At 49.1% G+C, this 21,932-nt stretch overlaps 1 protein-coding gene across 2 annotated transcripts; it reads left to right on the top strand.

Moving 5' to 3' along the window:
- The first annotated feature begins 1,013 nt into the window (after nucleotides 1-1,013).
- On the top strand, nucleotides 1,014-21,765 carry LOC127580886 (adiponectin receptor protein 1). Of its 2 annotated transcripts, XM_052034862.1 has the most exons (8): nucleotides 1,014-1,157; nucleotides 6,223-6,386; nucleotides 10,325-10,450; nucleotides 12,594-12,765; nucleotides 14,128-14,314; nucleotides 15,392-15,579; nucleotides 18,418-18,611; nucleotides 19,664-21,765. In XM_052034862.1, the coding sequence occupies exons 2-8, from the start codon at nucleotides 6,258-6,260 to the stop codon at nucleotides 19,790-19,792; spliced, it is 1,125 nt and encodes a 374-aa protein (XP_051890822.1). In that variant the 5' UTR covers nucleotides 1,014-1,157; nucleotides 6,223-6,257; the 3' UTR covers nucleotides 19,793-21,765. The 2 variants fall into 2 exon arrangements, with proteins under 2 accessions (XP_051890822.1, XP_051890823.1); XM_052034863.1 differs by lacking the exon at nucleotides 6,223-6,386.
- The last annotated feature ends 167 nt before the right edge of the window (nucleotides 21,766-21,932 follow it).

Below are 21,932 nucleotides of genomic sequence, written 5' to 3'. Positions count from 1 at the left end.
GCATCGAAGATTCTTGAGTTGTATTAAAAGAGCAGGGAGTGCTAGGAGTGGGTGTGGAGGGGTTGAGTGTAAAGGGTATAATGTATTGAAGGGGAAGGAGGGTGTGTGAGGGGAATGAGTACACGGGGAAGGTGTCAGGGCAGATGTGACAGTGTACAGGAGTGTGGAGGATAAATTCATGGGGTGTATAAGAGATGGTTTTCATGTCTTACAATGATATAAGAGGCTGTTCAACCCATTGGGTCCAATTCTGGATGAATGTGCTGAGGGATCAAACTTTTTAAAAATCTAGTCCGTGTATTTGGAAAAGGTTCATTGTGAATCTGGCAGTTAAGCAGCCTTTAGGAAACAGTGATCATAATGTGATAGAATTGTCTATTAAAAAATGAAACGGATTCAGTTCAATATGAAACCAGGGTCTTAAAATCTTGGAATTACAAAGATGGATGGTGTATGTTAGCCCTGGTAGATTGGGAAAGAACATTAAAAATATGGCAATACATGAGAAATGGCTAACTTTTAAAGAATTAATACATAGGTTGCAAATATCATGTATCTAGAACAATGATTATCAAGAAAGGTTAAAGACAGTATTAGGTTAAAGGACTGCTTTCTTGTTCTTGTAAAAATCTGTATAATTGATGTTTGTCTTGTGATGCTGCTTACCTGACGCGACGTGCCTGTGATGCTGCTGCAAGTAAGTTTTTCATTGCACCTGTGCGGACATGTACTTGTGCAGATGACAATAAACTGGACTTTGACTTTGGCAAAGTCTTATAACGTCGGCAGAAGAAGCCTGAGGATTGGAAACATTCAGAATTCGGCAAAGAGGGACGAACACAAATGATAGAGAACTGGAGAACAGAAGTGCCCGGGGAGCAGGCGAGTCTGCGACCACTGCCCAGCAGGGGGCTCTGCGCACACCTCCGAGCCGGGCGGCGCTGGCAACCCAGGGCCTCCTACCTCACACGTGACGTCAGCACGCACGGCCAGACGTCAAACCCGGAAAAGTTTGCCCGGGCCCCGGAAGTGACGGGTTTGGGGGCTGCGGGGAGCGGAGGAGCTGATCGTCGGCCCGGGGACGGGGGGCCGGAGCGGGCGGGACGGGACGGCACGGCACGGCCAGCGGCGCCCGCAAGCACCCCCGCCACACTCGGGTAAGCTGGCAGGCTGCAGGGAGGGCGGCCCGGGAGATCAGGGGCAGCGGCTGTGCGGAGAGGAGCCGTTCACGGCTCAGCTCGGTGACCCTTCGGAAGCACGGGGGCTGCCTGAGCTGCTGGGTGTTCCCAGCACTTCCTACACAGATGGGGGGGGGAGTGGAGGAGGGGGGGGAGAGGATGGGGGGGAGGAGGGAGGGAGAGGGGGAGGGGAGGAGGAGGGAGAGGAGGGGGAGGAGGAGGGGGAGAGGGAGAGGGGGAGAGGAGGAGGAGGGGGGAGAGGAGGAGGAGGAGGGGGAGAGGGAGAGGGGGAGAGGAGGAGGAGGGGGGGAGAGGAGGAGGGAGGGAGGAGAGGGGGGAGAGGAGGAGGAGGAGGGAGAGGGGGGAGAGGAGAGAGGAGGGAGGGAGAGGGGGGAGAGGGAGAGGAGGAGGAGGGAGAGGAGGGAGAGGAGGAGGAGGAGGGAGAGGAGGAGGAGGGGAGGAAGAGGGAGGGAGAGGGGGGAGGAGAGGAGGGGGAGAGGAGGAGGGAGGGGGAGAGGGGGAGAGGAGGAGGGAGGGAGGATGAGGGAAAGGAGGGGAGAGAGGAGGAAGGAGGAGGAGGGTGGGAGAGGAGGAGGAGGAGGGAGAGGAAGAGGAGGAGGAGGAGGGGGGAGAGGAAAGGAGAGAGGAGAGGGAGAGGAGGAAGGATAGGGAGAGTAGAGGTAGGAGGAGGAGGAGGGATAGGAGGGAGGAGGAGAGAGGAGGAGAGGAGGAGGAGGGATGAGAGGGAGAAGGAGGGGAGAGGGGGAAGGAGAGGGAGGAGGGGAGAGGAAGGAGTAGAGAGGGATGGAGAGAGGGAGAAGGGAGGGAGAGGGGAGGAGGAAGGAGAGGAGGGAGAGGAGAGGGAGGAGAGAGGAGGAGGAGGAGAGAGGGAGAGGAGGGAGGGGAGAGGAGGAGGGGAGGAGAGGGAGAGGGAGGGAGAGGAGGAGGAGGAGAAGGAGGAGAGGAGGAGGAGAGAGGAGAGGAGGGGGAGAGAGAGGAGGAGAGGACGGAGGAGGAGGGAGGAGAGGGAGGAGAGGAGGGAAGAGGAGGGAGAGGGGAGAGGAGGAGGAGGAGGGAGCGGAGGAGGAGGAGGGAGAGGAGGAGGAGGAGGGAGGAGGAGGAGGGAGAGGGAGGAGGAGGAGGGAGAGGGGGAGAGGAGGAGGAGGAGGGAGAGGAGGAGGGAGAGGGGGAGAGGAGGAGGGAGAGGGGGAGAGGAGGAGGGGGAGGGAGAGGAGGAGGGGGAGAGGGAGCGGGGGAGAGGAGGGGGAGAGGGAGTGGGGGGAGAGGAGGAGGAGGAGGGAGAGGGGGAGAGGAGGAGGAGGAGGGAGAGGGGGAGAGGAGGAGGAGGAGGGAGAGGGGGGAGGTGAGGAAGGAGGAGGAGAGGAGGAGGAGGTAGGGAGAGGAGGAGGAGGAGGGGAAGAGGAGGAGGAGGAGGGAGAGGGGGGAGGAGGTAGGAGGAGGAGGTGAGAGGGGGAGAGGGAGGAGGAGGGAGTAGGGGGAGGAGGAGAGGGAGGAGGAGAGAGGCGGGAGAGGGGGGAGAGGAGGAGGAGGGGGAGGGGGTACGAGGAAGAGGAGGGATGAGGGGGACGAGGCGGGGAGAGGCGAGGAGGATGGGAGAGGGCAGAGGAGGGAGAGGGAGGAGGAGGGGGAGGGAGGGGGAGGAAAGAGGGGGAGGGGGAGAGGATGGGGGAGGGGGAGAGGATGGGGGGAGGGGGAGAGGATGAGGAGGAGGGAGGGGGAGGGGGAGGGAAGGAAGAGGGATGGAGGAGGTGGAGGAGGCGAGAGGAGGATGGAGCAGGGGGAGGGGAGGGAGGAGGAAGGGATGAGGCGAGGTATGAGGGGGAGGGGGGACGGATGGGGTGAGGGGGGGAGGAGGGAGGGAGGGGGGAGGAGAGGGAGGGAGGGGGGGGAGAGGGAGGGAGGGGGGAGGAGAGGGAGGGAGGGGGGAAGGGGGGAGGGGGAGAGGGAGAGGATGGGAGGGGAGGAGGAGGGGGAAGAGGGAGGGGGAGGAGGGGGCAGAGGATGGGGGAGGGGGAGGAGGGGGGAAGAGGATGGGGAGGGGAGGGGGAGGGGGAAGAGGATGGGGGAGGGGAGGGGGAGGGGGAAGAGGATGGGGGAGGGGAGGGGGAAGAGGATGGGGGAGGGGAGGGGGAAGGAGGATGGGGGAGGGGAGGGGGAGGGGGAGGGGGAAGCGGATGGGGGGAGGGGAGGGGGAGGGGGGAAGAGGATGGGGGAGGGAGGGGGAGGGGGGAAGAGGATGGGGGAGGGGAGGGGGAGGGGGGAAGAGGATGGGGGGAGGGGTTGGGGAGGGGGGAAGAGGATGGGGGGAGGGGAGGGGGAGGGGGGAAGAGGATGGGGGAGGGGAGGGGAGGGGGGAAGAGGCTGGCGGGGAGGGAGGGGGAGGGGGAAAGAGGGGATAGGGGGAGCGGTGAGGGGAAGAGGATGGGGGAGGGGAGGGGGAAGGAGGATGGGGGAGGGGAGGGGGAATGAGGATGGAGGGAGGGGAGGGGGAAGAGGCATGGGGGATGTGAGGGGGAAGAGGGTGGGGGAGGGAGGGGGAAGCGGGTGCGGGGAGGGAGGGGAAGGAGGGTTGGGGGCGGGAGGGGAGGAGAGGATGGTGGGGGAAGGAGGGGAGAAGTTGGATGGGGGAGGATGGGAGGGAGGGAGGGGGGGCGGAGGATGGAGAGGGAGGGGGGACGAGGATGGGGAGGGGAGAGCGGGTGTGGAGGAGGGAGGAGGGGAGAGGTTGTAGGGGGAAGGGGCAGGTGTTGAGGGGAAAGATGGGGGGAGGGAAGGGGTGGGGGAGGGAAGGGGTGGAGGGAGGGGAGAGGGGGGAATGAGGAGGGGAGGGGAGAGTGAGGTGGGAGATTTGGGGGGAGGAGGAGGAGGAGGGGGAGAAGGGGTGGAGATGGGAGGGGGAGGGGAGAGGGGGGAATGAGGAGGGGAGAGTGGGGTGGGAGAGTTGGGGGAGGGGCAGAGGGGAGGGGGGAGAGGGCAGATGGGGGTGTTGGGATGATAGAGAATAAAGGGGAACGGGCAGATATAAAGTGTTTGATAAGGTGCCACATCAAGGATGATTTGCAGAAAATGTAAGCTCCCTTGGTGGGGAAGGTAACACGTTCAGCCTGGATAGAAGAATAGCTGGCTAATAGAAAACAAAGAGTAGGCATTAATGGGTCTGTCCAGCTTGGCAAAAAGTTTTGGAAATGATTTGGATGTTGGTGTTGAAACCACGTTTGCTGGACTTCCTGGTGACACAAAGACAGCAGGAAACCAAGTTGTGAAGAGGACACAAGGGGATACAGATCAGTAAAGTGAGTGGTCAAAGGTTCGGCAAATGGAATAATAGGAGGGAAAATGTGAAATTTTCCGTTTTGGCAGGAAAAAAATGAAAAGGAAGCAGGTTATCAAAATAGTGAGAGATTGTAGAGGTCTGAGATACAGAGGGATCTGGTGTCCTAGTGCATCATTTGTAAGAAGTGATCATGCAGTAATTAAGAAAGCTAACAGAAATTGTTGTTCATTGCTATAGGAATTGAATAGAAAAGTAGGAGGTTATGATTCAGTCATACAGAATATTGGTGAGACCACCATCTGGAGTCCAACGTATTGTATTGGTCTTATTTAAGGAAGGACATTAATGCATTGGAAGTAGTTCTGAAAAGGTTCAGTGGACTGATACCAAAAAGAGATGGGTTGAGTAATGGGGAAGGTTCTACAGGTTAGTCTTGTATCTTCTGGAGCTTACAAAAGTGAGAGGGGACTTGATTGGGACATACATGATCCTGAGGGGTCATGACAGAGTGGATGTGGAGAGGTGTTTCCTCTTGTGAGAGAATCTGGAACTAGTGGGTAAGACAGTTTTTGTCTTTTGATTGTGAATCCTGAGAACTCTCTTCTTTCAAAGGGCAGTAGAAGCAGAGTCTTTGGACATTTTTAACGCAGAGGTATATAGATCCTTGATGTGGTGGTGGGGGGGAGTTAAAAGGTTACTGTGGGTAGAAAGAAATGCAGAGTTGAGGTTAAAATCAGTCAAGCATGATTTTGTGAAATGGTGGAACTGGCCTGGAGAGTGGAGTGGCTAACTACTAATTTGTAAATTAGAGAGAAGCGGGATCAAATCACTGAGGGTGGAGGGTTCAGAGGTTTGAAGATATGACTAGTGGAATAGATACGTGATAACCAATGGATGTGGTGTATTTTAGATTTTCAGAGGGCATTCAGTGTTCCCACACAGGACATTGGTCAGCAAGGTTAGAGCACAGGGAATAGTGGGTAATATACTGTCAGATTGAGGACTGCATTAGATGTGATGAGGGGTGGAGAAGGTTTGAAGGGCCAAGTGGCAACTCCTGCTCCTATTTCCTGTGATGTTATGTTGTTAGAGGGAGAGAGAGGGGTCCAGATCAGCAAGAAAGGGAGAGGGATCTGGGGGAAGGGGAGAGGAGGAGCAAGCGCCAAGGAGTGAGGGAGTTGTGAGTGTGACGGGATGGGGGCAAGTATGAGGTCGAGACCAGAGAGTTAGACATAGAGGGGACAAGAAACTCTGGCTGGAGGTGTTGCTGCCAGGTGCAGGATGTTGGGTTGCAAGAAGCTTGAGCTGGTGGAACATTTGTGGTGTGTGGCAGCACTGGGGGCTATCAGAGAGATTGGTATTGGTTTATTATTGTCACTTGTACAGTGGAAAAACTTGTCTTGCGTACTGATCGTACAGGTCAATTCATTATACACTGAGATGAGAGAGGACTCAAAGATGAGAATCTTAAAAATATGGTGGCTGAGATATAACACGGGTACAATGACTGGCTGCTGACTCTGCAGCTAATCACATCTCGGTGTTACTGACACCTGGTGTCTAAGGTGGACAACCCCTTGGAATTAATGGGTGCCGCTCTGGGTAGAGGGTTGAGGTGCCAGGATTTGATTAAGGTGATAGATGGCTTTTAAATGGGTAATGTAGGATTCATGGATTATAAGAATGTGCTGGAGTAACAAATGTGTTGGGGCCTTGCCCTCATTTCCCTCGTTTGGTGTTTTGCTCTAGCCTTTGCTAGGCAGAAGGCTTGGAGTGCAGCGTCCATGTCTGTCCCGAGACCACCGAGTGAAGTGTGTGGGGGGTCCAAAAACAGCGGCCAGAGAAGCAATGTCGAACTAACGGAACTGCTGGATGACAAACCCAAACCCCAGGCTGGTGGGAGCTCTGCAGCCGTAAGTTGTTTTGGCCAGAGAGTGGGGTGTTGTTGGGGCAGCCAGTGGAGAGGAAGATGCAGAGAAGAGAGAAATCTCTAGTGTATATTCCTAGCTTTTGGATATGTCAGTTTGATGTTGCCACTCTGCAAGCTTGAAATGATGTTGACTTTTAATTATCATCCCAAGGTAGATATTAAACTCCATCTTTAATCTCCTTGCTGGTATGATCAACATACCAGCAAGTATAATGGATCCTCTTTGAGGTAAATCTGTGTACAACAGACCACTTCTTTGTGGATACTGGCAGTGTACTGTGATGTCTCAGTGAAATGATAGCTGGCCCCCTGACTAATCATTTCCATATTTATTCCACTTTATGGGACAGGGATCAAAATATATTTCTTTCCCAGTTATTAAGTCCCCAGACCTGAATCTACCTCCCCCATTATATGTACAGGAGAAATGTTAGATGAACAGGAAAGGAGAAAAGTGAATTAATTAAGGCAGATTGACTTCAGAACCAGGAATTGTTATTAAGCCAGGGTATCCTGTTACATCGTAACACAAGTGTGTTAATTGTATGGACTAGCTGGAGTCAGATGAGTTAGTGCAAGATTTGGCACAGTTGTGGAGTTCCACCAGGATCAGAGGGACTGTCGTCCATATGACCCCTGTGCCTTCAGAGTACTGTGAAGCTAGTGTGATCTGTCCTTCACAGTGTGTATTGAGTCACACAGCTCGAGCTGACACATTGGTCCAGTCCACGGTAGTGTAGCGGTTAGTGTAACGCTATTACAGCGCCAGTGACCCAGGCTCAATTCCGGCCACTGTGTAAGGAGTTCGTATGTTCTCCCTGTGTCTCCATGGGTTTCTTCTGGGTGCTCCGGTTTCCTCCCACATTCCAAAGACGTACGGGTTAGGAAGTTGTGGGCATGCTATGTTGGCGCCTTAAGTGTGGTGACACTTGCGGGCTGCCCCCAGAAAACTCTATGCAAAAGATGCATTTAGCTGTGTGTTTCGATGTACGTATGACTAATAAAGATATCTTATTCTCTCTTATCTCCTCCCTGATTCTCCGAGGTTTTCCAGAGTTCTGCTATTGTTCATGATTAGCCTAATCTTGAAATCGGAGCACAAAATGTAGGCTGAAACTCCAGTGCAGTTCTGAGAAATTGCTACACAGTCAGAAGTACTGTGTCATTGATCTGTTGAACAGAGCCCTAGCCTGCTCTGATGTGGGAAAGCAAAAAGTCGAAGAGCCTGCAAACTGTCACTGTCATTCTGACATTATTTAACCTAAAATAACTACTAAAAGAAGATTCAATCAGCTTTTATCTTGCCACAGGTTTTTGGATCTTGGTGTGCACAAATTAGTTGCCTCTTTTTCTACACTACAGCAATGACTATACCTTATTGGCTGTAAAACACTTCAGGACAAAAATACAAGCAATTATACACAGTATTAGGTTCTTGATTAGTAAGGGTGTCAACGGAGAAGGCAGGAGAATGGGATTGAGAGGGAAAAATGAATCAGCCATGATCGAATGGCAGAGCAGACTCGATGGGCCGAATGGCCTGATTCTGCTCCTGTGTCTTACGGTAAGATCCTACAAACAGAAAATGTGATGGATGACCCATAATATTGATGGTTTGTTGTTGAATGTTGTCCAGTAGTACTTTGAAAGTGAACCCAGTGGCATTTACATCCACCAGAATGAGACGTTTCTTTAATACTTCAGTCCAGAGAACGCACCTCTGACAAGGCAGCGAGTCAAGTTGAATTTAATGTCCTATACACAAGAATGAGGTGAGGTACAGGTCCAATGAAAAACTAGCTTGCAGCAGCACGTAGGTTCAGACAACGCACAGAACACAAATTATAATAAGATAAGATTTCTTTATTAGTCACATGTACATCGAAACAGATTGAAATGCATCTTTTGCGTAGAGTGTTCTGGGGGCAGCCCGTAAGTGTCGCCACACTTCCGGCGCCAACATAGCATGCCCACAACTTCCTAGCCTGTACGTCTTTGGAATGTGGGAGGAAACTGGAGCACCCGGAGGAAACCTATGCAGACATGGGTAGAATGTACAAACGCCTTTCAGACAGCAGCAGGAATTGAACCCGGGTCGCTGGCGCTGTAATAGCGTTACGCTAACTGCTACACTACCGTACATGATCGTGAAAAAGAACTGTGCAAAACGACATGAGTGCAATAGAACCCACAATTGGAGACAAGTCTATGATAGTGCAAAAGGTGGTCCATAGTGTTCTATTGCTGAGGTAGGGTTAGGTTTGTGCAGGTCTAATGGTTGTAGGAAAGCAGCTGTTCCTGAACCTGGTGATGTGGGACTTCAGGCCTCGGTACGTGCTGCCTGATGGGAGCAGCAAGAAGTGGGCACGACCTGGATGGTGGGGATGGGTGCCACCTCCTTGAGGAAGTGCTGTCAGTGGTGCTCAGCGCTCTGCTGAAGTGTGAAGCACAGTGAGCAGGAGTGGAGCTTGAACCCACAGTTGCCTGGCTGGGGTTGAGAGTATCACCAACTGAGACAAGCTGAACATGAGGTACATTTAAAATGCAAGTTGTCTTTTCTGAGTGTACTGCTGTACTTAAACTAGAATGTAGAACAGTACAGCACAGGGACAGGCCCTTCGGCCCATGATATCCATGCCAACCACGAGACCAAATTAAACTAATCCCAGCTGCCTGCACGTGATCCATGTCCCTCCATTTGCTGCATGTTCATGTGCCTGTCTAAATGCCTCTTAAATGCTACTATCGTGCCTGCTTCCGCTACCTCCCCTGGCAGCACGTTCCAGGCACCCACCACTCTCTACATACAAAAGAAAAACTTGCCCCACACATCTCCCTTAAACTTTTCCCCTCTCTCCTTAAAGCCATGCTCTCAGGAGTATGGTGTAATTTGCTCAAAGCGTTTTCTGTTCCCCTCATGGCTCAGTTCTTGGAACTGCAGCCTTCGCATTCCTGGTCTGCAGGTACAAGGCTTCCAGACTGGTTTCCATGTTAACTGATCCAAGCTGCGGCAATGATAGACTTGCAACGTCTACGGAACCATCAGCCCAGGACTGAGATTCTGTATCCTTGGGATGAGAAGAAAAACCATCGGTCTGTTTTGAGGTTGCCGTTTCCCTGGGATAGGGAGGGAAATCATCAGCCTGGGTTTGGGACCCTGTTCACAGTCCCAAGGATTCATGTCAGACATGTGGCTGTCAGATGAAGTCAAAGTCAAGTTCAGCCTTGGTTAACCCCATGCTTCACAGCGTCTTGCCCTTGCCACATCCGGTTATTTTTGAATCCGCAGGTTCTTTCAGGAGTCTGCGAATGAGTTGAAAACAACTTGGTGCTTCACAACGTTTTATTGGAAAGGTTTAAAACAAAGGAACAGTCACAGAGCACATGGCACTAGCTTTGCTACTAGGAGATGAGCTGAGACAAAATGAACTAAAGATGAGCTGGGGTGGGGGGGGCGGGGAAGAGAGCAAGAGACAAAAAGTGAAGCCTTTTATCCCTGAGATAAGAGGTCCTCCTTAGCTAACAATAGTCCAATCAGAAAACCTATTAGATACCTGTGGCAAAACCAATGAGAAAACACGTATTCACCTGATGGACGAACCAATAAGCTAGGAAGTGGCCATTCCTTGTACAGCCACTTGAGGTGTATTAAACACTAAACATGTTAAAAAAATGACTTAAAACAGTTGAATCCGACACCCTCATAGGCCAGGCTGTAAAGAGTGGTCACTCAAGGAAAGTGTTAAAGGGGTGTGACATGTGACTTCATTGGTAACAATCCAGGAGGGGCCAGAGGTAAAAGCAGAGGAAAGAAGCCAACGTGGGGGGCGTTGACCCTGACTGGAAACACTTGGGTGGATTCACTTACTGGGCATTACTGTGTCACTTGTCTCACTGACTGATATTGCCGTTACTTTACAGGGAATGGAAGTTAAGACAGACCCTGGAACACAAAATGAGGAGGAAGAGGAAGAGGAGGTGCGAGTGCTGACCCTCCCTCTCCAGGCTCATCATGCAATGGAGAAGATGGAGGAGTTTGTGTACAAGGTACTGTCCGGTAACACACACTCCATGTGTGTAACAAAAAAAAAGTAGTACTGGGGGTAGACCACATAACTTGGCCTGCTGTGCATTAAGACTGGCTGACCCTCTGAAGTCCACTTTTCCATCTATTCCCCATTTCCTGTAATTTCTTTGTGGACTTCTTGTGATCCTACATCTAAAAATCTGGGGAAGAGAATTCCAAAGACTTGCCACCCTCTGGGCGAAGATACTTCTCCTAATCTCAGCCCTAAGTAGTTCTAGACTCTCCATCTTGAAGAAACACCCTCATGGCATCCACTATCAGTCCCTCTCAGAATATTGGATGTTTGGGTGAGATTATATCATCCTTCTAAGCCAATCCTATTTAACCTTTCCTATGAGGAAATGCCCCGCAAAATAAGAATTGGGAATTATTCCAGTGTCATTGCGCTGCGCCCTCACTGATTTATCCTGTCTTGGATTCACAGGCCAAACTGCACCCACCATTCTGTGTCCAAAACCCTTCAAGTTCGTTTATGGTCATGGTTAAAACATGCCTGGGGTATTTTTGGCTTTTTGCAGCAGCAGCACAGTACATTACAAACATAAAATAACATAAATTATACACAACTTACACCCAACTTCCCTTGTGCGAGTTACTGTGTGGTTGCTGGAGGACACTCATCTAAGCCCCAGGACATTATGGCAGGAGTTCCTCAAGGCAGTGTCCTAGATCCAACCATCTTCAACTGCTTTATCAAAGACCTTCCTCCCACCTTAAGATCAGTAGTGGGGATGTTCACTGATGATGGCACTCTTCAATTCCATTGGCAACTCCTCAGCAAATGAAGCAGCCCGTGCCTGCATACGAGACCTAAATGACCTTCAGGCATGGGCTGATCAGCAACAATTAATGTCCTTGCTACAAAAGTGCCAAACAATCACCATTTCCAATAAGAAAGTTTAACCACCTCCTATTGACAGACAATAGCATTACCATTGCCGAGTTCCCCTCCATCAGCCTCTTAGAGGACCATAAATTCAGCTGGACCAGCCACATAAATACTGTAGCTACAAGAGCAGATCTGTGGCTGGGTGTCCTGTGGCAGGTGACCCTCCACCATCAACAAGGCACAAGACAGGAGTGCGATGGACTGGCCTCCCGGATAAGCGCATCTCCAACACTCGAGAAGCTCGACACCATCCTGGACAAAGCAGCTCATTTAATTGGCACACCTTCCATCACCCTGTACGTTCACTCCCACGACCACTGGAACTATCCAGCCACCTACGGAAAGCACTGCAGTTAGTCACCTGGGCTATTCAGATAACTACTCCCATGCCCTCTGTCACCATCACCAAAAAGGACAAAGCCAGCAGGCACACGGAAACACTATTGCACACCATCCTCGGCTGGGAGTAAGTCACTGCTTCTTCATTGTGGCTGGGTCTAAATCCAGGAACTCCCTTCCCAATAGCTCTGTGGGAGTACCTTCCCCGGAAAAACTGCAGTGGTTCAAGAAGTCATCCATGACCTGCCCAAGGGATGGACAATAAATGTTGAACTTCCAGTGGCACTCACATCCTTATGATCAGTTACTATAACAATTTCTCTGAGTATAACATTTTGCAATTCTGTGTGGTGTCCTTAAGCTGAAATTTAAACATCATACCTTCTCTATCATCAAGACCTTAATAACATGCATGTCTCTGTTCTTACCCTCCGTCCTCAGACTTTGAAAATCTTACGTGCTCTTAGCATCTCAGCCTCCGCCTTCCATTCATTCTGGGATGCCCAAAACTCTGCCATCCAAATTTTGCCAACTTCAGCTCCATTGCTTTTGGCTCCTAACACACAACGCATCGAGTGAAAAACACGCTGCCAGAGGAACTCAGCGGGTCAGGCAGCATCCGTGGAAGGCAGTACTACGGTCGACATTTCGGGTCGAGACCCTTCATCTGGACCCGCTGAGTTCCTCCAGTGTTTTTGCTCTAGATTCCAGCATCTGCAGTCTCTTGTATCCGCGCAATGCGTTGAATTCAGGATCAGGGTAAGATTTGCCCGTAACAATGTAATGGTTAGAAATACCTCCTCAGAAGTGAGATTGTGATTTGTTTCTACTGCGGAAGGCATTGTGAGACTAAGAAAGGGTATTGTGTGTTTCAGGTTTGGGAGGGCCGTTGGCGAGTGATCCCTTATGACGTGCTCCCTGATTGGCTGAAGGACAACGACTATCTCCTTTATGGACACAGGCCACCTATGCCCTCATTTCGAGCTTGCTTCAAGAGCATCTTTAGGATCCACACGGAGACCGGTAACATCTGGACGCATCTATTGGGTAAGGGAAAGAATGCATTCACGAGTCTGGCTGGCGGCTGTTTAACCTCTGAGTATTTCTGTAAACATGGGCCACATTGTTAATGTACAGAAACGGTTCCTCTGTGTCCACTAGCTGTAAGGCGCAGGTGGTTCTTCTGCATTCGGTTCCAAGAGGTGATGCGATTGTCATAATTACACAGCACGGAAACAGGCCCCTCTGCCCAATTCAACCACGCCAACCAAGATCTCTATCCAAGCTAGTCCCATTTGCCTGCGTTTGGCCCATACCTCTTTAAACCTTTCCTATCCATGTACCTGCCTAAATGGCTCTTAAACATTGTAATTATACCTGCCTCTACAGCTTCCTCTGGCAGCTCCTTCCATATAGCCACCACCCTTAGTGTGAAAAAGTTTCCACTCGGGTCCCTTTTAAATCTTTCTGCTCTCAACTTAAATCTATGTCCTCTAGCTTTAGACTCCCCTACCCTGGGAAAAAAACTGACCATCCACCTTATCTATGGCCCTTGTAATTTTATAAATCTCTTTAAGCTCACCCCTCAGCCTCCTGTGCTCCAGTGGCAAATAGTCCCAGCCTCTCCTTATAACTCAAGCCCTCCAGTCCTGGTAACATCCTCGTGAATCTTTTCTGCGCCCTTTCCAGCTTCGTGACACCCTCCCTATAGCGGGGCAATCAGAACTGCACCCAATACTTCAAGCTGCAGTGAATCCCATTTTAAAACCAGTTGCTTTGCTATTGTACGATTGGATGTGGCATAAAGTCCAACACGCACTGGTGATAAACTGAAAAAGAAAGCCCAAGGGAGGGGGGATGAGGGAGGGAGGGTGGGAGGGAAAGGTAGATGGCCTGGGGAGGGGGAAGAATGGCGAGAGAAAGGGGAAACTTCCACGTAGATATATAGAGAACATTAGCTCTGGAGTGTGTGCACGTTGGTCTTGCTGCTTTATATTCACAAGATGAGATTTCTTTATTAGTCAGGTGCATCGAAACACACAGTGAAATGCATCTTTTGCATAGAGTGTTCTGGGGGTGTCGCCACGCTTCCGGCGCCAACGTAGCACGCCCACAACTTCCTAACCCATACGTCTTTGAAATGTGGGAGGAAACCGGAGCACCCGGAGGACACCCACGCAGACACGGGGAGAACGTATAAACTCCTTACAGACAGTGTCTGGAATTGAACCTGGGTCGCTGGCGCTGTAATAGCATCACGCTAACTGCTACACTACCGTGACTGCCCTACAAGAAACAGTTTTGCTGAGAGAATGTAACACTTTTTTTATAATTTAGTTTTAATCTGATGGAGTTCTCTGTCCGGTGTATACACTGGCGAACCCTTCACTAACTGAAGCTCTCTTACAGGTTTTGTGTTTTTCCTGGGTCTGGGAATCTTGACCCTCCTGAGGCCCAATATGTACTTCATGGCCCCTCTGCAGGAGAAGGTGGTCTTTGGAATGTTCTTCCTGGGAGCTGTCCTCTGCCTCAGCTTCTCCTGGCTCTTCCACACAGTGTACTGCCACTCCGAGAAAGTCTCCAGAACGTTCTCCAAGTGAGTACTGGGGATCCAGGTCCTGTTGGTGAATAGGTATTAGCACTCTAACTCTCTTAATCAAAGATGGGGATGTGTGTGTGTGTGTGTGTGTGGGGTCGAGGGGGAGGTGGGTAGAGGAATACACAGTTGTGATGATGATTGGGTGCACTGTCGCCAGAACATAGAGGTAAGTAGCTGCCATGAACTACTAGTGCTCATGAATCATACAGAACATCGAGTCCACACCAACCATTAAGCACCCATTTACACTAATCCCATTTTATTCTCCCCGTATTCCCATCAACTTCCCCCAAGGGTTGTACCCCTTGCCTGCACCATAGGTACCAATTAACCTACCAATCCACACGCCCTCGGGGGAGGAAATCTGGAGCAACTAGGGCAAACGCACAGTCACAGCTCCACAGCACCTGAGGTCAGGATTGAACCCAGGTCGCTGGAGCTGTGAGGCAGCAGCTTGACTAGTTACGCCAGTGTGGGATCAGTGGTGTGAGAGCTGGTTTTGGATCCCACACTGTCTCAGCAATACATTAGGCAGTGCGACCAGCCCTGATGTGTTCCATCACTTGTGGGGTGTCGATGTTCCCTACAGGCTGATATGTTCTATCACTTTGCTGATTGTGCTCACTGGTGATTGATTCTCAGTCCAATAACAGCTCGGTTTTAAAATCCTCATCCCTGCTTTCCAATCCTTCTGTGGACCATCCCCTTCCTCTCCCTAAACCATCTCCATTCACACAACTCTGAGATCTCTGTGCTTCTCCAGCATATGCTATTTTAGTCACACCAGCATTGGTATTGGTACTCCAAGTTCCCCAAACCTTAGGTTCTGGAATTTACTCCCTAAATCTTTATGATCCTCAATCCCTCCTTCAACTCGCCTTAAAACCCACCCTTCTGACCAAACCTCCTAATGTGACTCAGTATCGTGCATGTTCCTGTAATGGGTCTTGGGATGTTGTATATTAAAGGTGCTATATAAATGGAATTTAGTGTAATATCTGTTCTTCACACACAAACACATACAAGTATGATCCATCTCATGGCTCTTCCTCATATGTTGCTCTTTGTTCCCAGATTGGACTATTCAGGAATCGCCTTGCTCATTATGGGCAGCTTCGTGCCCTGGTTGTATTACTCTTTCTACTGCTCCCCCCAGCCCCGGCTCATCTACCTCGGGATCGTCTGTGCTCTAGGGATATCAGCCATTATTGTTGCTCAGTGGGACCGATTTGCGACGCCTAAGCACCGGCTAACAAGAGCAGGTGAGGACGTCAGTACGATGGAGGTGAAGGATTACAGAGACAGTGGCTCTCTATTTCATCCACTAATCCTCTTTACTGGATTAGGATTTGTATCCCAAGGGCAAGGTGGAATTTAATGACGGAAATGAGAGTTGGTAACACCATCTCCCCACTCAGTCTGATTTTCTTCTGCCTGTATCATTCAGCTGGACTACAAATACGATAGAGACATGAGACTGCAGTTGCTGGAAATCTGGAGCAACACACGAAAATCAGGAGGAACTCAGCGGGTCGGGCGGCATCTATGGAGGGAAATGGACTCGACGTTTTGGGTCAAGACCCTTCATCTGGGCTGAAAGATGGAGGGGGCATAGCCTGTACAAAGAGGTGGAGGGAAGGGGCGGAGCAAGAGCTGGCAGGCGATAGGTGGATCCAGGTGAGGAGGGATGATGGGCAGATGGGGGAGGGGAGTGCGGAAATAGCGCCAGAAGCCGGGAGGCGATAGGCAGAAGCGATAAAGGGCTGAAGGTGAAATCTGCTGGGAGAGGAAGGTGGAGCATGGAAGCAAGGGAGGTGGGGAGGGCAGATGGGAGTAGTGGGGGGGGGGGGGAGAGGAGTGTATCATAGTTAAAATATCATACTTGATTAGAAAAGAAGTAATTCACATTATAAAGCTGGAGATTGTATCTGTCAGCTTCTTAATTTCTGCTATTATTTCACCAATTGATTGCAAATGGAAACTTGCCAAAGAACGTGTGTGTTTGGCATTGTACACGATCATTTTATACATGGTGCAGAATCTGAGTCCACTACGGTTGTGCACATTACAGTCTACACACATCACATACACCATTGTGAATAAAGTAGGCAAATAATGACTGTCTGCAATGTACAACACTTTTATATCTACATATTTGCATCTACAGTTCATAGACGTTTGGAAACCTAAGTAGGAACAGAGTTGGGCTGACTTGCCCCTTCGAGCCTGCTTGGCCACTCATCAAGATCATCTACGTCGGGGTGCCGTTTTCCAGCACTATCTCCTTATCCCTTGGTTTCCTCAAATTTAGAAACTTGCTGATCTCCATTTTGAATGCACACAGTGACTTGGTGTTTACAGGTTCACCGAAGGTCCACCACTCTGTGTGTGAGGACATTTCTCCTCATTCTCAATCTTAAATGGCCTATCCCTTGTTCTCAAATTGTGCTCGTGGTGCTCTCTGCATTTGCCTGTCGAGCTCTTTTAGAATTTTGATGGTTTTGATGAGATTCTCTTTCATTCTTCTAAATTCTATGGAATGCAGTGCCAGTCTCCTCATTCTGCACGTACACGCACACACACACACACGCGCGCCCCCCTCCTTTAATACAGTCCAGTGCACCTTTGCTGCACTATATGACCAATAAATCCTTTCATGCATACAGAGAGCAGAACTTCGCACAATACTGCAGGTGCAGTCTCACCAAGCCCCTTTATAATTGCAATAAGACGTACCAGCTCTGCTAATCATTGTATATTGGCCTTCAGTGGCTGTGTACAAGCACATATACGTACCTGTGAGCATCAGCATTACCCAAACTCTCGCTACTTAACAAATCCTCCACTTTTCTGTAATATCCACCGAAGAAAAGGGGTATGGTTACAATCTTTTTCCCAGGGCAAGGGAGTCTAAAACTAGAGAACATAGGATTAAAGTGAGAGGGGAAAGATTTCGAGGGGACCTAAGGGGCAACCTTTTCATACAGAGGGTGGTGGATATATGGAACGAGCTGCCAGAGGAAGTGGTAGAGGCAGGCACCATTACAATGTTTAAAAGACATTTGGACAGGTACAAGAATACAAAAGGTTTGGAGGAGGGGCTAAATGCAGGCAAATGGGACTAGCTCAGGTAGGCAAATTGGCCGGCATGGACAGGTTGGGCCGAAGGGTCTTTTTCCCTGCTGTATGGCTCTATGACTCTTGTGGATGACCTTGCATTTTTCCACATTCTATGTCATGTGCTCACCCACTCAAGTCAGCTTGTTCATATCTCCTTGAAGCCTTTTTAAATCCTCGCCCATACTCAAAACCCCACCTGGTTTGTTATCGTAAGCAAATTTAGAAAATATAATTTGATCCCCTCAGTCAAAACGTTAACATAGATTATGAGTAGCTGGGGCCCAAGCACCAATCCCTGTGCTGCCTCACCAGTCACAGCCTGCCAGCCTGAGAAGGATCTGTTTATTCCCACTTATTGCTTTCTGTCCAACAGCCAATTCTCCATCCAAGTTATAATGTGTATCAAGCAAAACACTGGTCGTAGTACTGAACATTAACCAATTTTCCATCCATTCTGCTCCTTTATTCCTTGGGATCCATTGTTGCAAGTTCATATACTTAACATCAATTGCATCATCTTGTTCCGCCACTTCTGTTACCTCCTCAAAAAGAAAAGAATTGTTAATCAAATGCAAATTACTTTTAACAAATGCAAGCACACTGTCTTTCATTAGTCTAAATTTGACCAGTAGCAGTTTCTTTGTTCTGTGGGTTATTGTTTCTAAATCACTGATACCAGGCTAACTGTCCTTCCCCTTTCTTTAAACCAGTGGTAATATGCATAGTCCATAGTGTGTATGATTCAAATTATTAATATGCAGTGCGCACATTAAAGTTAGTAACTTACACCACCTGTAGATTTCACAATTCATAGTATGCATGATCTGTAACACAAGCAGTCAGTGTTCAGAATCTGTTGTGAAATATGTGTAATTGTGTGTGTGTGAGATATGCTGTATTTTGCAGTGTGGTTGGTCATGTTCTTATGAGTATTTGTGCATTGCGTTTTGTATTCATTCTTTTTCCATTAATTTCCACAGGTGTATTTCTGGGTCTTGGCCTGAGTGGTATAGTACCCACTTTACATTTCACCATCGCTGAAGGTTTTGTAAAGGCAACGACTGTTGGACAGATGGGCTGGTTTTACTTGATGGCTGCAATGTACATCACCGGGGCTGGGTTGTATGCAGCTCGCATTCCAGAACGTTTCTTCCCTGGAAAATGTGATATCTGGGTAACGTACAGCTCAACTCTTAACATGTTTTCACTGTCTGTAACTGGACCCAACCTGTGTCAGATACAATGCACTGTCCCAGAGGGGCTGAGTTCTTCCAGTCACAATGGCATTCACATTCACCTGGGATTGCCACTCTATTTTCTATAACTGGCATTGGGACAGTGTGAGAAAAAGGAACCGCAGCACAGTGGTGCAGTTCGTAGAGCTGGTGCCTCACAGCTCTGGTGACCCGGGTTCAATTCTGACCTCAAGTGCTGTCCATGTTTGCATGTTCTCCCAGGTTGCTCTGGTTTCCTCCCACAGCACACTGACACCTCTAATTTAAACCTTCCCCAATTCAGGAATGTTAAAGTTGATAGTAATTTGGACCTACCATCTCCACACAGATCAGGGGTCAAACTGGTTGTCGTGGCTCAGCTTGTGAGATACTTCACCAAGCCAGTCAGAGAGTTCCATATGTTATAAATAAATAAATTTATTTTAGCTGTAGATCATTTGCCTCAGAGCCAGAACAGTGTGAGTCCAAGACCCACTTGAACACAAAATGTAGCATGTGAACCTAATGCGGCGCAGTTGCAGGCGCCATTTTCAAGACGAGACATTAAATAGAAGCCACTTCTGATCTCTCAGGTTGTCTTAAAGACTCCAGTAACATTACTTTAAAGAAGAACAGGGGAGATCTCCCAGTATCCTGACCAGTATTTATCCCTCAAATCTAAAAACCATGTCTGCTCTTAATCTTCTTAATTTGGACCATGCTGTGTCCAAATTGGCCACCACTCTTCCTGCATCATGTGACACCAGAAAAATTTCATTGGCTGTGAATGGTTTATGGACATCCTGTAAAGCACAATGTAACTGCAACTTTTTTTTGACATTGTTTTAGAACCTAGAACATTACAGCACAGTACAGGCCCTTCGGCCCACAATGTTGTGCTGACATTTTATCCTGCTCTAGTCACTGTTGAATAGTAAGTACATCTGCTTGTCTTTCCTTCCCTCTGAGGTTGTGCATCACTAATCGACACTTTTCCTTTTCCTTTGCTCAGTTCCAGTCGCATCAGTTGTTTCATGTCCTGGTGGTAGTTGCAGCCTTTGTTCACTTCCACGGTGTGTCCAACCTGCAGGAATTCCGATATGGGCTTGAAGGAGGGTGCACAGATGATTCGCTGCTCTAAAACCCAGGACTGCTGCAGAGAATTCTTATCAATGAGACCTAAAGTGCATTGAACCTTCTCTTTCTTCATTTTCTTATACACAAAAAAAAATTGTCTCTCGCCTACCCTCCCCTCAGAAACAAAACTTTTGAAAAGGACAGATTCTTTTATCAGTGAAATGAGCGCGGGCAGGGCAGAGTCAGTGAAAGAAGCTGGGTGAATATTAGCGAGGATGTTAGACCCTGCCAAACCCCCAGTCACAGTAACTTCATTCAGAGAGCCCCCAGAAAGGAGGCAACACTAAGGACAATGGGAACTCCTGTCAACCAGAATAAACTTGGCCGGTGGTGATTGGTCCATCCATCAGCCTGTTGGAAACCCTTGCAGCTGGAGGAGCTGAAGTGAACCTCGACACTGCCACAACAACATCTCAAGTTCATACATCACTCTTCACTTAAAAATAAAATCCCAAGGGGCTTTGCAGGAACACAATCAAACTAAATTTGACACTGAGCCACACAAGGTGGCAGATGACTGAAAGGTAGGTTTTAAGAAGCATTTGAAGGAGGGGGTGGTTCTGTCAGCTGAAGGACAGGCACCAGTGATGGAGAGACTAAACTCAGAGTGCTCAAGAGCTTGGAGTTGGAGGACCACAGACCTCAAAGGGATTTAGGGCTGGAGGGGATTACAGAGGTACGGAGGGGAGAGGCCAAGGGAGGTTTAAAAAGGTGAGAATTTTGAAATCAGATTGTGCTTACCTGGAAGCCCATTTGAATCAGACGCACGGGTGATGAATGAGTTGAGGTTGTTGTGAGTAAGAGCACAAGCAGCAGAATTTGAACGGCCTTCTCTATGGAAGGTAGAACTAAGGATGCCAGGGATGTAGTGAAGCCATCAGGTTTTGGCAGTTAACAACAAGGATTGTGTCGGGGGGGTGGGGGAAGTGCGTGCAGCAGCAGAGCTGAGGCAAGGCTGGAGCCAGGCAGGATTTCTGAAGTGTTGGAGCAAATGTGTGGGAATGCCATATTAAGAATCAAAATGACACTAAAACTGCAACAGTCTGGTTTAGTCTCGGGCAGTTGCAAGGAAGAGGAATGGAACTGATGGAGTTTGTGGAAGTGACTGAATGCACTGGTTCCATAGAACAACAATACAGCACAATACAGGCCCTTCGGCCCACCAACATACTCATGTTTCACTTGCCTCAACACACATTTGAAGGGAATTTCTGCTTATCCAGTGCTGGAGATCAATAAAGCTGCCTAATAAATTGGAGATGTTGAAAGAGAGGTAGTGGTGAGGTGAAGCTGGATGTTGTCATGTAGAAACTGCTACTGTTTTTCAATTATATCACTGTGTAGATGAGAAATATGAGTGGGCCTAGGATGTATCCTTGTGAGCGTGTGGGGGTCTCCAGAGATAACATTGCAGGGGTGGGAAGAGAAGTGATTGCGAACAATGCTTTAGTTAGGCCCAGGTGGTAGGAATAGAACAAGGAGACTATACACAGTGAAGAGGCTTTGGAGGAAGATAGTGTGGTTAACCTTGTCAGAGGAGGCTGTAGCTGGATTGGGAGGTGAGGAGAGAGAGATTACAATTGTCCACTCACATAAGACGTATTCCGGGAATGCCTCATGTCTGGAGAACGCTAGCACACTGAGCACTTTCAGATCCTTTCCTTTCATTTGATCTACTGAGCTGCTACTCTTCAGCAGCTGAAATCCATTGGCAAGGACTGTGACTGAGTGTGGGGCGAAAATAAAACTAGAACAGTAGCGCTGACAAATGGGCACTTTACAGTAAGTGATGTAGGGTAGCGCACAGTATTTATTTAAAGGGGCTTTAAGATTGCTTGTATAGATATGTATATTTCTTCACAGGTATTATAAATTAATTTCCAGAAGGGAGAGTAACAAATGTACGTAGTTAATGCTAGACCTGACACTGATGAAGATAAGTAATCTGTACCCTGCAATAAAAAAGATTGGTCTAGATTTGACTGGGTATTTCTTTGCTTGTTTTAGATCAATATTATTTCCAGGTTGTTGGGTAAGGAAGCACCTTACTCTGCCTCATTGCTATACCTGTGTTGGGGATGTTTGATCCAGAGACAGAAGTGGTTGGAGAACCATCCCACTCCAAAGACCAGACACTTGTCTCT

The sequence above is a fragment of the Pristis pectinata genome, chromosome 20, assembly GCF_009764475.1.
Source record: "Pristis pectinata isolate sPriPec2 chromosome 20, sPriPec2.1.pri, whole genome shotgun sequence".
NCBI lineage: Eukaryota > Metazoa > Chordata > Chondrichthyes > Rhinopristiformes > Pristidae > Pristis > Pristis pectinata.
The sequence above is the reverse complement of the archived record's forward strand: the minus strand, read 5'-3'. Positions and strand labels throughout refer to the sequence as shown.

Coding starts and splice junctions, on each gene's coding strand:
- LOC127580886 (XM_052034862.1), top strand. CDS start 6,258: ATGTCTGTCCCGAGACCACCGAGTGAAGTGTGTGGGGGGTCCAAAAAC. Junction 6,387..10,324: donor CTGGTGGGAGCTCTGCAGCC/GTAAGTTGTTTT, acceptor GTTACTTTACAG/GGAATGGAAGTTAAGACAGA. Junction 12,766..14,127: donor CATCTGGACGCATCTATTGG/GTAAGGGAAAGA, acceptor GCTCTCTTACAG/GTTTTGTGTTTTTCCTGGGT.